We start from the raw sequence: 18,191 nt of genomic DNA, 5'->3' as shown, positions 1-18,191 counted from the left end.
TAAAATAGTTATATATCGATGCCGATTTCAATGTATAGTGTTGCCTTGCAAAAACTGATACAGGTCAAAATAGACTATAGATAGAGGCTATTAAAGATTAATTATATGGAATTTTACGTTGACAAAATTTCTATATATAATGCATATAACCATGACTGACTCCCTCTGACCTTGGCAAGTTACCCCATCTCCAGAATATCCGTTGTTGCAGGCACATATGTACGAACCAACTGTATTGGTACATGATGCTATATTTACAGCACAATCATCTACAGCCATATTGCACTCGTCTTGATCTGATAATATTCAGTATGAAAACGATCAAATCCAAATAAGCTGCAAAGATGCATTCTTGTATAATTACGACTGACCTTGACAAGTTACCCCATCTCCGGAATATCCGTCATCGCAGGCACATGTATAGGAACCCCCAGTATTTGTACATGATGCTGTGTTTCTGGCACAATTATCCAACGCCAGAACACACTCGTCTTGATCTGCAAAGACAGTTTTTAAATGATCAAATTTAAATAAGCTCCAAAGAAAAACTATCACATAATTCCCACAGACCTGCGCAAGCTACCCCATCCCCCAAGTAACCATTATGACAAGCACATGTATAAGAACCAATCGTATTTGTACATGATGCTGTGTTTCGAGTACAATTATCTATCTCCAGACTGCATTCGTCCCGATCTGAAAGACAGTTTGGGATGTGATGAAACATAAATAACAACCAAAATTAAATTATAATATGAGTCCGACTTACCCTCGCAAGCTATCCCGTCTCCTAAGTATCCGTTATTGCAAGCACATGTATGAGCACCACCCGTATTTGTACATGATGCTCTGTTTTGAGTACAATTATCTATCGCCAGACTGCATTCGTCCCGATCTGAAAGACAGTTTGGGATGTGACGAAACAAAAATAACAACCAAAGATAAATTATAATATGATTTCAACTTACCCTCGCAATTTACCCCATCTCCCAAGTATCCGTCATTGCAAGCACATGTATATGAACCAACCGTATTTCTACATGATGCTGTGTTTAGAGCACAATTATCTATCGCCAGACTGCATTCGTCTTGATCTGAAAGATAGTTTGGGATGTGATGAAACAAAATAACAACAACTAAAGATAAATTATACTATGATACCGACTTACCCTCGCAATTTACCCCATCTCCCAAGTATCCGTTATTGCAAGCACATGTATATGAACCATCCGTATTTCTATACATGATGCTGTGTTTAGAGCCCAATTATCTATCGCCAGACTGCATTCGTCTTGGTCTGAAAGATAGTTTGGGATGTGATGAAACAAAATAACAACAACTAAAGATAAATTATACTATGATACCGACTTACCCTCGCAATTTACCCCATCTCCCAAGTATCCGTTATTGCAAGCACATGTATAAGAACCAGCCGTATTTGTACATAATGCCGTGTTTTGAGCACAATTATCTATCGCCAGACTGCGTTCGTCTTGATCTGAAAGATATTTTGGGATGTGACGAAACAAAATAACAGCCAAAGATAAATTATAATATGATTCCGACGTACCCTCGCAAGCTATCCCATCTCCCAAGTATCCGTTATTGCAAGCACAAGTATAGTAACCAACCGTATTCGTGCATGATGCTGTGTTTTCGGCACAATTATCTATCGCAAGACTACACTCGTCTTGATCTGAAAATATAGTTTGAGAAAGTCTGAAAACGAATATGCACTGAAGACGAATATTAACACAAAGGGATGAAGCCAACTCTGGACTTACTGTCGGTTAGCGACGCGTGATAATTCAGATGTCTTTGCAAGATGAACACTTTATACAGTGTAGACATTTTTGTGAAATATCAATAGAATGAACAAAAATGGAAAGAAAAAATTATAATAATATATTCACATCGCATTAAACCCAAAAGTTTTTGGCTGACACTCGCCAAGGGTAATTTTCAGCAACTATTAAAGAATTGGAAAGAACATGATATATGAACGATGGTATCACAAAACATGACGTTACCGGAATGGTTGCATATAATAAACTGGCATCCTTAGATTGCTTCGTGAGTGGGCAGAAATGGGCTCGAGCTATATCATTAACCTATTGCCTTCCAGACTCTTTCCGAGATGCAAGTAAAAATATAGTTCAATGTATGCTAATGCTCTCTAAGGCAGTTGTTCTCAAACCGGAGACGCGACGCCATTTGGGGCGTGGAAGTATCTGAAGTGGGGCAAGAAGCTGCGGTCAACGGAAAAATATTTTGGCGCTCCGCGCGATTTACATCCCCTTCATAGCAATTGCTCCGTGTATTGCCCGAATTTCATATTTGAGAATTCTCTCATCAACAGTCATAATCTTCCATGCCATCAAACTATCCGTTGGAATTGACAGCATTCTGGTTGCATTTTGTGATATCACGACAAGGGGGCGCAAAATTTTTCACTATCATAAAGGTGGGCGTGTCCAAAAAGTTTGAGAACCACTGCTCTAAAGCCTAATAATATTTGTAAAGAAGTTCATGTTTGCATCAACTCGAATTTTTTCGGGGTTCGCACAAGTTCAGAAAGAGTTATGATTTCTGGGAATGTTGGAAACCCGTTAAATGTTCTGCTTTTCGAAAACAAAAACTGTGTTAGAAGCTTGCCTTGGAACCTCCTTTTGTCGTATGATACGGACCAACATACCTTCACAGGAAACTCCATCCCCGGAAAATCCGCTTTGGCAACTGCATGTGAATGAGCCGTACGTATTGGTGCAGATTGCTGACATGGCACAATTATGAGTATCCAAATCACACTCGTCCTGATCTGTGATCGCTGTTTTGGAAAATGGGGAGGAGGATTGTGGGAAGTTACTGTCGCTAGATATTCATTCATATTTTATATTACCAACATAAATCACGAAGCACAGTTGACTAGCTACTAATTGCCGCATGTGACGAACGACGAAACAATGAAAACATGATGTAGAACTATAATGTATTTTTTAAAAATTCGGTTGGTGATATTGAAGTGACCCAATACTGCAATGGCATACAATGCTAGTCGCTCAAAAAAATTCATATCTGAAATCCCCAAAATTCTGAGCTTATTCTTCCCTGGATTATAGCACGTAGTTGTGGTGCTATCTGACTACACTACTACCTGACAGTGCTGATTTTAAGCTTCACCTGAATAGTAAGTACCAATAAATCTATTGCTAATTTTCGAAATTTTTCGATGGTTTTTCAAATTCATTCAAAAGTGGAATAATTCCAAATAAGGTACAAATGGAAGAAAAACGACTTGCCACGACTTTGTTAGAGAAGGGAGGGTGGTGATTACTGAAAACATTGGGTGCTGAATGTGCCATGTGATGTTGTACGACTTACAGGGCTTTTATGATTTTCATATTCATTGCCTCCAGTACACTTTTTTCAATATAAGGCGAACAATTATGAGATAATTTAAAATAAAAAAACGTGTTTCTTTTATTAAATGGCATTTTGAAAAATCATTGTTAACACACCTATTGTTTTAAATGCAACCTTAGGTAGAAGAATATAATGCAAGGATCGTTGGTCCCTCCGCTATAAAACTGCTGACTCAAAAACGACTTGCGCAGTCATTTGGCCAAAACGTGTACTTGTAAATTGCATTAGTTGCGATAAACGTTTCTTTACATCAACTATAGTTTCCTTTGCGTGGTGAGTTGGTTTAGTGAAAAGGTTTGATAATATTTTTGCCGTTACTCATATCCTATTGGTGAAAAATGGAATTTTGATCGATTAGTAATAAAATATTTCGAGAACGCTGCGATTTCAATGAAACCGCTCCTATTTTACTGTACAACGTATGGGATTTTCGAAATGCGCAACGGGAAGTAGAGCTAGAAATACTCAACTTTTAAAACTAGAACTGGAACTACTCCCCTTTTAAAAGTCGGAACTAGAACTATGTCTCAAACTGCACACTTTTTGAAACTCGTCATTAAAAGTATAACGAACAACTAAAACACAACTTGACCGGTGTTGCCGGGAATCCGAGGCGCTCAGAGAGCAGTTCTCAGAGAAGCCCTGTAGGACACGACATACACTGAACTGATACTTATGATTTGCAATGACTCTCCTCTTTTGACCACCATTGATTGGGGCAATGATTGCAGGAGGGAAATGACGTTTTATTGGTTTTGTTCTTTAACAATCTGCTGATGTGCAGTTCATATTGCTCAGCAGCAATAATACGTTGTAATGCATCGAAGGTCTAGTTCGAATGGGTAGATATTTGTTTTTTTCTCATTCAGTGAAAATTATTGGGGCTCTTCGAAGTCTTCGAGCCCAAGAAGCAAACCTGTTTCTCACGCCACTGTTAGTAGCGATAACTCGGTGAGCTAGCAATGGTTGCACGAACATCATCTATCAGAACACCGAGATCACGATTCAAGCCGAACCACGACACGTGCTTTTCTTCTAGTTGGTCAACAATTCATATTATCAAATGCGCATTTAATACAACTATAATTGTAACTATACAGACTTTTCGAACTCTACAACTATAACCAGAACTAAAAATACTCATTTACTCAGAAAAAACGTTGATTAATTGACTGTCAAGTAACTATATTGGTAGTTTGTATAAATCTGCACACGTATGACCAACATAACCAATAAATATGCTGCTAGAATAGAGACCATGCGATCATTAGCAATAAATATTATAAATATGTTCAATATAAATTGAAATGTATAAACATAAGCATCCCATCAACGAACAAGTGTACTATATTGGGTGTGGGCCTACCTTTTTCACAGACAGAGACAGCTTTTCGATCGCATGGGAAATCATCCCATCCTCCACTCATTTGAACGCAATCGTCTTCGTCTTGAGCAGCAGATGGCTCACCAGGGTTCCATTGGCTGGAGACATATTAAATATATTGATGCCAGGGGTCGAAGCCACGGTCGCGATTTTATACTTGAGGGAGTCAAATGGAAGATACAGGGTAGGCATTTTAGATCGGAGGAAGTCCTGACTTGAGGTCGGATTCGGCGATTTATCTGATGAAGAGTGGGAAATTAACGTTATGATCCCTCCTACCTTGACTAGCGCATGTAATGATTACTTAACACAATCAGACATGTGGTAATTGTGATTAGTAGCCGCGATCGATTACATTAAAAAAACAGCAGTAATCATATTCGTATTTGATTATTTCACATATCTAATCAATTTATTTGTAAAAGAACGATTACTTTATACCTGCACAAGGACTATGATAAACCGAACATTCATGAACAATGAACAGTGCAATATTATATCGGCTTAGTGTGGGTTGTAGCTACAATGAAAATCTTTGGGTGCGAGAAATTGGCAGTCAATAAATTTACCGATGGATAAATTGCGACGAAACAAGCAAATTACGCTACATCTAATGAGTTGATGCTTTCTCAGTGCAATTGCCTGCGAATATGCGTTCAAGGCTCAAGTTTTATGAAGCAAAATAAATCTAATCGCGAGTAATCGTGATTACCTTTTCATGCAATCGTAATCGTAATCGAAAATTTTGAGATTTAACTGTAATCGTTATCGTACTCGCGTTATTCATAAGTAATCGTAATCGAAATCGACTACATTGATGAAGTAATCACCCCATGTCTGATAACAATCGCTAAATGCTGAATTTACCAAGTACCGAATTTAGTAAGTGCCGAATTCACCAAGTGTCGAAATCACAGGTAATCATATAGTTCAGGGACGGGCAACATACGGCCCGAGGAACGGATCCGGCCCGCGACGTGATTTTGAGCAACCCGCAGACAGTTTACGGTCTTACATGATAATATCGTCCGCGGTCACAGTCTGCTGCAATTTTCCACTACTTGCTTGTCAAATTATAGGGACTGTAGGTTATTCTTTCTCTTTTCGGACGCATATACTATAGTTATTGTTAGCTATTCTTTAATTCTTTGCTTTCTTTGTGTCCGCCATGCAGCCAAAGTTCAAAGAACGTGTTTATAACCTTGATCAACCACAGATGTCTCATGCCATTAACAGCTATTTAAGTACAATACGTTGATAAATTTATTGAATACTGTTTTCGTCTCTTTGTTTCAAACTTATAATTTACATTAAATATTATTAATCCTCATATAGGCGGATAAATACACGTATAATGTATGGATTCAGGAATCGGGCCAGCCAAGTCCTACTTCATTTTCCCATACCCCCCTCCGACTGGAGAAGTTGCCCGCCTCTGATGTAGTTACATACAAAGACAACAGTAGGGGCGGACTATTCACAATAATGTAGTGGTGGATTGAATATTAAATTACTCACCCGTATTGAGATGCAGATCTATCTGCCCAATAATAGTGACCTTCGAGGTCCCTATCATTCAGTCCAATCCATAAAGAGCCCGTGCCGACCTTGTATGCATAGAGATAGTTCTATAAGAGAGGATCGAAATATAATCAAGATACCGCGCCATGTGAAGCTCAAAGGTTTCGGATAGTTCAAAGATTCGTAACCGGGGACCCGCACGAACCCTTGGCGTTACATAAGCCAGTCTCAGGGGTTCGCTGGAGTTCAAGCTTTTTCAGGTTTTTGTCCTCCGAGGACGCCTCTATGTCCTAATTTTTTTGGCAATTCGTCCTCCTTCACACATTTTAGAGCTAAGATAGTGGATAGATTCGAGAAAAAATGGGCATAAATGACGCTAAACAGGAAATTTGTGGTTCGAACGAAAGTGTCCTATACTTTCCCGATTCCAAATATGGTAACACAGCCGAGTGGTGCAAAGGAAATCATACCGATTTGCAGTAACTTTCATTACATATGTTTTGTTCTGAGTCAAAATCACGTTTAAATGACTTTGCCCTTTACTGTAATTGATGCAAAGTTCATTTAATGAACCAGCATCCCATAATAATATTCCATATGGGCGATGTGGATGATATTCTTTTGCGACTAGGCAAAAATCTATAGGCCGCCGACGGGTTGTTGATTGGCATAATGGTACGACAGATTATTCGAGGTTAAGAACCATTGGCTTAGTTCGAGTCTTTAGCCGCTGTAGCCGATATACTGCATTTCGCATTTTATAACAATATATTACATATACGTATATACCATTCTAGATTCTGTGATATTGCTGCGCCTGGTTATTTCAGGTAGTATTACGTTTTCGGATACGTCATCAACAGTAGCAAGGTTTGCTCCAGTGGATTGGCAAACGGCTTGTGCAGTCTGCCAGTTCTCGGTTTGGGTCGAGAAAAAATAACACTTCAAGTTGTATTGTTTCCAACCGTTCGGACATGCATCTAGAATAAAACAAATTAAATTCGTCATTCATTGGTGTAAATATCGGATCATCACCGCAATCAGACGCTAAATAATGTGTTGAGGCAAAGCAACGTTTACATGACCGTCAATCTGTCATCCTAGTGGACTACACCGTGGATCTCAATAATACCACCGTTGGGCGGGACCCGGCCTGAAAAACAATGCCGGGTACCTGATAATGGTTATAGTATCGAGCATAATCACTCACAAATTTAGAATTTTTATAATAATTATACTTCTACGTAAATCATCCTTACAACAGCAGATGTCCAACGTGTTCTTTGTAGTTCACAGGGGCAGGAACGCCAAGGCGAAACAGTTGTACCGTAATTTATTTGTGCCCGTTCAGGTATATAACTTCTGCCTGAAAAGGCGATCTCATAAATCGTTTTTTTGTTATTGTATCGAACAGTTATTCATTTTTGAAACATGTTACTTGCACTTCTTATAATTTCTTCAATCTTTCACTTTCTTTGCTACGTTCAGTTGGTTCAATGCGACGGTGCAATTACCTGTTTACGCCGAATGGGGATTTATTATTGTTAAAATAAATTCGTAGGACCCGTGTTTACATTTGAGTCTCTTATTGTATTTCTCACAACGAGTGCGCCGTTGGTACGCCTTTTGCAGACTGAATCAAAGGACACCGGGAAATATCCCAAGTTATATCATCATGACTCACAGGTTTGAGCATTGGTCCATAAAGTGGGCGCCAGAACTCACGGAGGTTTCTGACCATGAAATGGGCGCTGGCGGTACGGGGGCGCTGAGATCAAATGGGGCGGTGTATCTTTAAAAGGCAACTGCTGCGTTTAGTGTTGAAACTATAAAGCACCTTATCAGCAAAATGCATATTCGATTCGGAAAGGGCAATTTAAAGTCGTCCGTCTATTTTTCAGCTATACCGTAAAAGTTCAATTTCACTTGACAATGTTGATCCTGGCCATCAATAGATTAATCTAGCAGTCGGCAGTATTCCTGAAAAACGTGGTTAATTGTGCGATGTGAGAACTTCCAAGTATTTGAGCAGGTATTGCTCACAGCAAGGTGTGATGGATTTTTAAGAGAGACTGTCTTGCGTGATTTTATTCTGTTTCAAATGATCGATGATTTTTCACAGTGCTGTGACCGTGGCCTCTTCGACACGGCGTTCTGGTGGCGAGAAACGATATCGCTCCTATTACTTGACTGGCATAAGGTGAAAATGGCACTGCCCCGATACAGTGATAAGCCAGTGATATAGGCCTATCCGGAGGTGGTCAGTAACGAAGTACTTCTACTTTTTCGAAGTACTCAAGTAGTTTTCCTCTACTTCTGGTACTTACTCAAGTAGATCTGAATTTCACTACTTCTACTTCTACTTCATAATATTTTGTGATCTACTTACTTACTTTTCGCTATTTTCAGTTTGTCAAGTAGAAGTAGTTTAATCCTCCAATCAGGAAGATAGCCTGAGAAATTTCGGGGCTGTTTTCACGGAGTATCGACATTTAATTTTCATAACAGTCGAGTTATAAGCCTAGAATTTTGGTCGCGCTTCGCGCGCAGTGAATGCGGTGTATCTAGTATGATTTCACGAAAGTATCGGTGAATATAATTTAGGTAGCGGGTTGGCGTGAGTCCGTTCACACCGCATTGTCACCCTTCGCCATATCAAATATTTAATCACGGTATATATGGCTTATCATTAGGTTTGAAACTGATGTTTCGCAATCTAGCATTTACTCATCATATCGTAATCTAGTGTCCATGGCGTGTCCTAATCTGGAGAAGTGGACTCTGACTTTTCTTTAGTTTTAGAGCTGCTTTAGCATACCAACCTTCGAAACTTTCTGGACTAAAGATGTTAAATACATGTTCCGTTTTTAGATTTATATTTCACTTTCAATCCCCAGTACCATATATTCGATTTCCAATAAATATCAGTTCTTTTGTCTGGATAACGTACATGTTGAAGTATAAAAGCAAGTGTAGTAATGCCTTCGATTTCCAGAAATAAAGCTACACAATATAGAATTTTAACGGTCCACCATATTTTTTTATTAACGTTTACTAATCGCACAATGTCTTTACACCGTATCCAACACACCATCTCCGTATTGCTCTTCGGCTAAACTACAGGCCTTATAATATAGAGGAGTGCGCAATACCATGATATTTTCTAAAACGAGCTATTTGAGTAAACAGAGGACTAGTATCGCATTTCCATATCAATACGATCATTTTCATCCCATGATGTGGACGAATGCTTTTCCTTATGCTATCGAAAATTGGATACCTGCTGGTATGCATCAATATGAATCAAGCTCGTCACCTTTCGCATAGCTCAATTTGCACCTTTTTACAATCCACGTGAACGAATTAGGATCGTATTCACAACTACTTACTTACTTGAGTACTTTCAAAGTTAGTCAATTCAACTTCTACTTCAAGTAGTTTTAGGTTGCTCATGGAAGAAGTACTTCTACTCGTACTTGAGTAGATTTTTCGTCGCTACTTCTACTTCTACTTGAGTAGCTTTCTTGACTTCTTTGACCACCTCTGGGCCTATCACCTATATCACCTATTGCTGGCATTTTCTTGCTCGTTCAGAGGGCGGTAGCTCTGAAAAGTTAGTGAAAAACTGGGTTAGAGTCACAGTTTTTATTGATAATTGATGTATTCCATAAGCAAATCATTGTATTTTGCCAATTCAGTTGTTTGTGAGTGAAGGTGTTGTTAAAGTGGAGCTCTAAAGACACGTTATATTTTGTACACACTTGATAGAGGCATTACAGTGATACAAAAGCATGGATTTGGATGCAATATTGTGGATTAATTGATTGGTATGGCCAACAAGCTATTAACAGTGGTTCGAAGACCTGGGGCGCGCCCCCTTTGGGGACGTGAAGCTGCGGTCAAATACAATTTTATTTCTCGCCTCCAATTCCTAGTTATTGCTCTGTGCATAGTCCGAATTTCATATTGTAGAATTCTCTCATCAACAGTCATAACCTTCCATGCCATCAAACTATCCATTCTGCATGGTTGCATTTCGTGATATGGCGATAACGGGGGCACGAAATATTTCAATATCATAAAGGGGACCGTGTATGAAAAGTTTGAGAACCACTGGTCTTACTGAAATAGTTGAAATCTTATCTGTGACCCAACTTGGAATTGATATTCCTGAACTGTACGATATAAATAAGCAGTTGGATTCGCATCGCAAACTTCGACTGATCGTGTCCAGTGGAGTAGCAGCCATCTGCCGGTTATTGCTCTGCGCCTGGGGAGAGGGTCAACGCTACAGAAGTACTGAACAATACAGAACTACTGAAAAGGGTGGAGGCAAAGTGTTGACCTTTTTTATATTCATCACAATAAGATTTCCAGTAAATAAATTGGTAAAGATTGAAACTATTTCCAAATTTGGGCGGCAACTCTAAAGAAAGTCAGGGGCGGCAGCATATGCTTAAACGCCACTGATGATGTCATACATCGATGAGTGCAAATGCCATGTAATCGAGTTGCAAGTTAGTTGTCGTGATATCGAATGTTATGTAAGAAAATATCCGGACAATATCTTCTGATGGTCCGTTTGCATATGAACATTGAGCATATGATAATTTACAGTATGCGAAGCTTCGACATTCCGCAATTGAGCATGTGGTTGTTACATTACGTGTTAGGGTGGGATTAGGGTGGGATTGAGGGTTTGAATATTATTATTATTGTTGGCTTAAGGATATATTTATAATAATACCAAAACGGGGAAAAGCGCGTTATTTGTCTTTATTTGATCTGTAATCAATAGGCTACTACTTAGCCCTCTATGTTACCGGCCCACGATCTGACATATCGATCGCGCCTTCCGACACATGCCACCTTTTTTCATCACATGTCCTTTTATATTATCTTCCTTGACTTTTTATTCAGTGTACGTACATGCGTCCTCTTTTCTATCGTCCAGGCCATCCGGGTGGGTGTCTGATATCGAAGACTACTCCAAGTCGTTTCGGCACGATCCTATATTTCGTTGTATCTCAGTGTCGTGGTGCGTTGAAATGATTAAATTATTTGCAATAAATTAAATTGAATGTGGCTAAGTAATGAAGCAAAATGCGATTGAATCTAATGACTAACTGCATTATTACAATGTCCATGCTTTATGTCGTGTAATGTTTGTAAAATTAATATTTTGTCTCGCGGCATGCATGTTAATAAATATCAACAACAATCTGATCTCTTTTCAAATCAAGAGACACCGAGAAATCGTATTGGCTATTGTAATAGGAAAGCGATTTCTATGTACATGTGTTATCACTGAAATGACTCAACAAATATACTACCTTGACATGTCCCGAAAATTGGCAATAACAATGTAATCCATGCGAGGACAAAAAGACGAGATTCATTTCGTCTTCTCTTCTTCATTCCAGTAATCCCGAACGCCTTTTTCTGTTTATCAATAAATTCGATCTATGACGTTTCTGCAACAGAGAAACGGGAATAGCTATTGCCATGACCAATTAAAGTGATATCACGCCATATTGAATAACGATAAACACAAATATGCTTATCAATGATTTAGAAATTGCCAACTCATGCAACTGCGGTGGTCGCACACAATGTTAATAAAAATCTTATTTTATTCATTTACGCTATAGAGCAGTGGTTCCCAACCTTTTTGTCTTCATTCCCCACTTCAGATTAATTCCGAGCCTTTATTCCCCACCAGGACCGTAACAGCACTTTGTTGGCCCCGCCAGAAAACGTTGGTCTTTGGCCCGCAGACCCCCACCCCCAGCCCGGCTGAGCCTGTACGCATTTTCCCATTAACTTGTCAGCTACATTGGGTCTACTGTTTAGTGCGTCGCCTTATTTCGTCTAAACACGCGAAGCACGAAAAATTTATATAATTCGTGTTTGAATCGGCCAATATGTTCGGGAATTGCATCTATTTTGCTATCAATTTTTTATCCCCTCTCTGCTCTCGTAATCATATTTTCCGGTAGAGCTGAGTGAGGTGTGTTGGAAAAGGCAAGTCCCCGAAATAAGAATTGAACATCTTCGGGTGGACCCGTTGTTATATTAACTTCGTTACATTATGCTATTTCGTGACCTCCTATATCTGCTATGTCAAAAGATATGGAAATCGCCACAACTAAAAGGAAACACACGATTTCAAATTGGTATTGCTTTACTGGCAAATAATTTTACCCTGCGGAATGGCATTTGTCTTTGTGGGGCTAAGATCGCCCGGACAGGAACATTCGGCGCCAGCCACTCAGCCAATTAAACATATATGTATTGTGTATATATCGAAGTTTTGGGTCACCAAAAGGGCATTCCTTCTCGGCCAAGGTCTTCTCGCTGTTGATCGTTCGGGCACACTTCTCGGAGTTGCATGTTACATGGCCTATCACTTCATATGCCTTGGTGCGTCGTGGCGCAGTAATGGCCGACGCCGAATTCTCCATTTCTATAAATTGTACGTATTTTCGTGAAGGAAGGCTACCCAATAATTAGATATTTGGCAACATTAAATCGCGCACCAAGCGCGAAAATTTTTTGAAAAAGTGGCATAAATTTTATAAAAATACTTTAATTTATGTTAATTCACCAAATATATTTGGACCCTTCCGAGCTCGCCCCCCCCCCATTGGAGGGTTTGGGGCGCGGCAGTTAGGTTCCTGTTCCCCACTACCCAGCGCTTTTGTCATCACAGAGCAGCTATTTGCTGGCTTGACTACACAAGACACACACAACCACACCAGTACGCAAAACAATCGCCCATAACTGCAACATAAAACGTATCGTGAACGGATACCAGTAACGCTCAAAATTTCGCGAAAGCGTTGTTTCACGTCGAACTAGTCGTGCTGGATGCGCTTGTGACGTCATCATTGACCATCCGGAGTTAGAAATGAGATTTTGTGAACAACACGCAATCTAATTTTCGATACATAACTGGTAACGGTAATTGCGCATATGTCTCGGTGAATATGTAGAAAATGCTGTATATAATTTTGAACAAATGCGTTTATTCCCCACCAAAAGCCACTGAGTTCCCCACCTGTGGGAAATTCCCCACCGTTTGGGAACCACTGCTATAGAGTATGATGCATATCATGCAAAGTAAACTTCGTGGTAAATAATATTACTATTACTAGCCGAGTCATATACACCACGTTATATGGAGATATACCACAAAAGGTTGCGATGTATGAAACGAGAACTAGTGTTTGAACGATAATTCCCAATATGCTCTGATACTGCATTGATAACGATCCCCTGGCCAAAATTTGATTCTGATACTTTGCCGACCTTCGCTTCTCAATCTAATGCTGTGTTTCTTAAACTTTTTAACGCTCGTACCCCTTGACCTGTCCAGGATCGAAACAGCAATTTGTCAAGTCGACCCCGGAAGCTGGACTTGGTCCCCCATACCGTTTTCAACAAAACTTATTTTGATTTCAGGGACAGCAGTCATTTCAGCCACTGGATATATTAGTATCGTATGTTTACTGTGCTGTGATTTTTGGGTCAAAACACAAATCGCCGGTGCATCGAAATGTGACAGGTATTGGCGTGTTATGGGGTGGATGTTACGGCCAGTGCCAAATTATGGAAGTGCGATAGTCCCGCACCGGCAGATTCCATACCCCTTGACTAAAGCACCCTAACGGCGTCAAGGGACCATTCTCTCGTAATGGCGAAAAAGTCTAAATCATATCTGCAAATGACGAAGGAATGACATACCAAAATTTAAAGTATGAACGCTCTTTAAAGGGAATCGCTCGAAGCATGAAGAAAATTTCTAGTTGAAAAAATAAGGTCAATATTATTCCATTTTATGTTACATTGCTACATAATATGCGTAATTAAATATCGTATGTTTGCACACTTGTGCTCCGTTCCCCCAAGGGGTCCGTCGACCCCTGTTCAGGACCCACTGGCCTAATTGTACCAATAGGTTATGAGGTAAGATTACCAGCCACTTGTTCACATGCCTGTGCCAATTACAGACCGCGTCCACTGCCTGTACATTTGGCGTTCGACGAGATATTGCATGAACTACAGCTTAAATTGATGAATAGAAAAATTGCATTCATCAGCAGGAGCTTTCGAAACTTATAACTGTTTAGAATTTCAAAACATGTCCTCACCACATACAATGTAGGGTCTATATTTCCAGAGGGTGCATGCAAGCTTTAGAGACGAAACCACTAGAATTCCCTTTATACTGCATAATCACTAGTTCACAGCCTTTTTGTCTTCTCGGACACCCGTGGACCCCCCTAGCTTTAATTCAAATTTAACTTTACATTACCGTGTAACCATAATCTGTCTTGGGCAAATGTAAACTGTAGGATATGGTGATAAACAGCAACAAAAGGAACGTTCATGAAATCAATATCATACTATTTACGTAGAAAAGACGTGTAATATTTCAAAGCGAATTCTGTGGCTGCATTTCTTGAAATACACTGCCGTGTCCCGAATATCTGCGCCGTCGATTTACTATGAACGAGTGCCGGAAATTCATTAATTTTCAAAAATATAGGTGGTTGTTGCTGTAACATTAATGCATAACGCTTTCGAGCACACCTTTGGGTATGATCTCAACACACATGACACCAATATAACGTCTAGAATAGTCATTTCAATGTAGCAACTCATCTTGAAGTTATTCTGGAATATAAACATGTTTGTATCAGTAGGCTATTGGTAATTTGACGATTAAAAGTAGTTTGCACAGTCGAATATTTCATCTCAGATGGCCATTCTATTTAGCTGTGTCCTGAAGGTTTAGCAGTTATGAAGCGAAATTGGTTTGTGATTTCTCTAATAAAAAAGAAATTAAGTTATCACATTCTTTGCAAATTTCGAGGTTTCGCGGACCACCTGTTTAGAACCACCGCCTATAGTCAGCGGGTTGCCAAGACTTATATCTTCCGTGTCTAGTGGATATGCCCATAGTCATTGTATATCTGACGCGATTGAAATTCACCTCTCACAGAACGTTTCAAGTTAGCTATAGCTGTTTCAAAACCCCGTAATCCTCCATTCTCACATTTTACTACTATTGTCATCTGTTCGTATGTGTAGAATAATCTAATCTATCATTGTAATTCACAAATTAAACTAGTGTGTATTGGCAGACGTCAATATATGCAATTTGAATTTGCGAATTGGTTCCAAAATCTTTGAGACAGATGTCACTAGTATGTGACACTACCAACATCGTCGACAAAATTCATTCGAGAGAATGAAATAATTTTTCAGACTTCGCGCGATTGGAGCTGTTCTCGGCATATTCTACTGACATTTATAGTCGAGATTTCGTTTAATATATAGTAACGCTGTCGGGATGTTCTGTTTCTACAATTAGAAACTTTCATGCGCAAGTTATATTTTAGGAAATCCGTGATGGCACAGGATATACCACAATGGCTCTCCGCGGCGCAAAGTTCTTACAGTAGAGCCAATCTCACATGAGTATTTGTCGGCCAGATGAGACATATGACGACTCTCTGCTGGAATGAGGCTATGCATGTAAATGAAATGCGGCTTACTACGGAATCGGTGTATTACGTCGTCAGGTGTCTACGGTGAAACGGTGTACCACGACGCAAAAGGTTGAAGAGCACTGATTAAGTAGTTAATGGGCTATTCGTTTGGTTTAGATCAGGGGTTCATGAACTTTTTTCTTCATGGACCCCTTCATGTATTGTGGGCGGTACAAAAATCGTTTCAGAACTCGACTTGTTGATATTGTAATCTTAGGCCTTACTGCAATTCACCAATTGTGAGCTTAAGACCCTGTTCTAGTCCGATAAAAAGTAGATGTTGTGCGAACACTGTGCGAAAACTTCAAATGGTAGTAAAATATTTTGGAAATCGGTGATCTATAAACTGAATATCAGTGGAATTGTACTCCTGTTCGACAACGACAATATTTCAACCGATAGTGCGTAGGAATATATCTTACTTATCTTACTACATTGTCTTCTGCTACTCAATCATATACTGTTGTGACAATGCTTTGATTTCAAGCAAACCTGAACTATGAAGCTTATCTCTTGCACTTTCAATGCGTGATCATGATCATCTTGCTGACGTGGCGGATCACATCATGTTTTAATTCAACGGAGCTGCCTCAACTCCATTTTACCCATCTCACGTCTCGCTTCCTCTAAAATCGTAGATTCCTGTGCTTTGTGTTTTGCGTAATCGCTTATCATAGTATCGTATGGATATATGCTGTATAACCGATATCTCCAATGTACCATGTTAGCTCACTATGGTTCCTTGTAACATGGTGTCAATGTATTGTTTGATTTGGATGCGCATATTGTCCTTTTGTTTTGTAGTATGTTAAGAGACCATCGAGGTTTCTTGACGGACAGAATATAATGTAACCAAGTCAGTTATAAATTGCCCGCGGGTGTTTCATACATGATAACTGGTGATTTTTTCACCAACATGCCTAACTTAATCTCAGATATCTTGCGTCCTAGTCGTCGTAGGCTGTTACAGCTACTTTGAATTGCTAACTGTCATCAATTTCGACGCGCCAATGTATATATAAAGCACTATATACTCATATAACCTGTTCAAAATGCAGATTGAATATAGAAAAAACGTAAAATACAATATGTGGTGGATGAATTAACGCACATCAAATAAAAAGTTATATCTCCCGTTGACACGTAGTAATCAGATACATTTGTCCTTTTTGAATAGCTATTGATCATAAGTATCTAGCGAAACCAATATGTTGAACATTAGTTGAGTGGAACAGATTATGAATCGCTGTGCAATGAAGCAATAGTATATTACGTCAAAAAGCCGTGCACGTATGAGCTTTGCCGCATAAGGGGGAGTGAAAGAGAGAGAGAGAGATGATATTCTTCTTCTACTGCACCATTTAGATGCTTTGACGACGCAGATGTGATACGACAGTAAGGTCACCTATAGTCTGCCCCCGTTGTATCTCCTTCAGGCTATCCAGTGGATTCTGAGCGCCTAGCACAGTGGTTCCCAACCTTTTTCCATCCGCGTACCACTTCGAGGTTTTATGCAGTGCTCGCGTACCACCTTCATAATTTACGCACGACGTAGGCGGCAAAAATGTTTTCACTATTTATGACGTCATAATCGCGTTATTGACCTATGTAGGGTGTAGGCCGAATTTTACCTAAAAATTGGAGGATTTTGACCTAAAAGACTTAATTTTGACCAAATTTTGACTTCATCTACGCAAATTAGGTGTTTTCGCACAAAATGCTAAAATTGCATTACTTATATTCAATTTTGGTAAAGACTGTCCTGTCCGTCTTTACGAAGCAGTATGGCCTGAAAAAGCCTTAAGAGTTAAATTTTGACTTAAAACTGACAAATTTTGACATGAAAAAACTTTATTTTACCGATATCTGGCCCAGTAGCTACACCACGTATTATGGGGGAGTTAATTAAAATTTGTTGTGGTACAACGAAAGATACTTTCTTATATTCTCGGGTAGAAATTGTCTGTCTTTACTAAGTAGCTTGCAAAGAATGGAGAAATAGCCTACCATTTAACAGCAGTAGTTGTTGGTTGACAACACTCATACTGTGCGTACACTGCTGGTGACCCACCATGTTGTGTCATATATCACAATTATTCATCATGCGCTTCTTGATTAAATATCTATGCAATGCCCAAGCAGTCTTGCTTCGATTAGGATATTACGGTACGTTGAGAATAACACCATGTCAATTGTCAACCTATTCGTTTCGTTTGACAATTTATGATCCACGATGAGCAGACAATGGACCGCCTACAACGGTAGGCCTATAAAGTAGGCTTCAAGCTTTAAAATATCAAATCTAC

The 18,191-nt window shown here is 39.4% G+C and overlaps 2 protein-coding genes across 2 annotated transcripts in view; one reads left to right on the top strand and one right to left on the bottom strand.

The window, feature by feature from the left end:
* LOC145437905 (uncharacterized) overlaps nt 1–18,191 on the top strand; it is a 109,856-nt gene that overhangs the window by 10,388 nt on the left and 81,277 nt on the right. The gene's annotated exons all lie outside the window — the stretch shown is intronic.
* LOC145437895 (uncharacterized) lies at nt 135–12,102 on the bottom strand. Its single transcript, XM_080315279.1, has 11 exons — nt 11,662–12,102; nt 7,169–7,308; nt 6,326–6,435; nt 4,790–4,905; nt 2,696–2,827; nt 1,571–1,696; nt 1,373–1,498; nt 969–1,297; nt 770–895; nt 571–696; nt 135–497 (listed from the first exon to the last, which is right to left on the bottom strand). The coding sequence occupies exons 1-8, from the start codon at nt 11,744–11,746 to the stop codon at nt 1,179–1,181; spliced, it is 954 nt and encodes a 317-aa protein (XP_080171405.1). The 5' UTR covers nt 11,747–12,102; the 3' UTR covers nt 135–497; nt 571–696; nt 770–895; nt 969–1,178.

Source organism: Botryllus schlosseri, chromosome 4 (genome assembly GCF_051294905.1).
Source record: "Botryllus schlosseri isolate E-star chromosome 4, Bs_hap1, whole genome shotgun sequence".
Lineage (NCBI taxonomy): Eukaryota > Metazoa > Chordata > Ascidiacea > Stolidobranchia > Styelidae > Botryllus > Botryllus schlosseri.
Note: the sequence above shows the minus strand (reverse complement) of the source record. Positions and strands in the feature narration are given on the sequence as shown.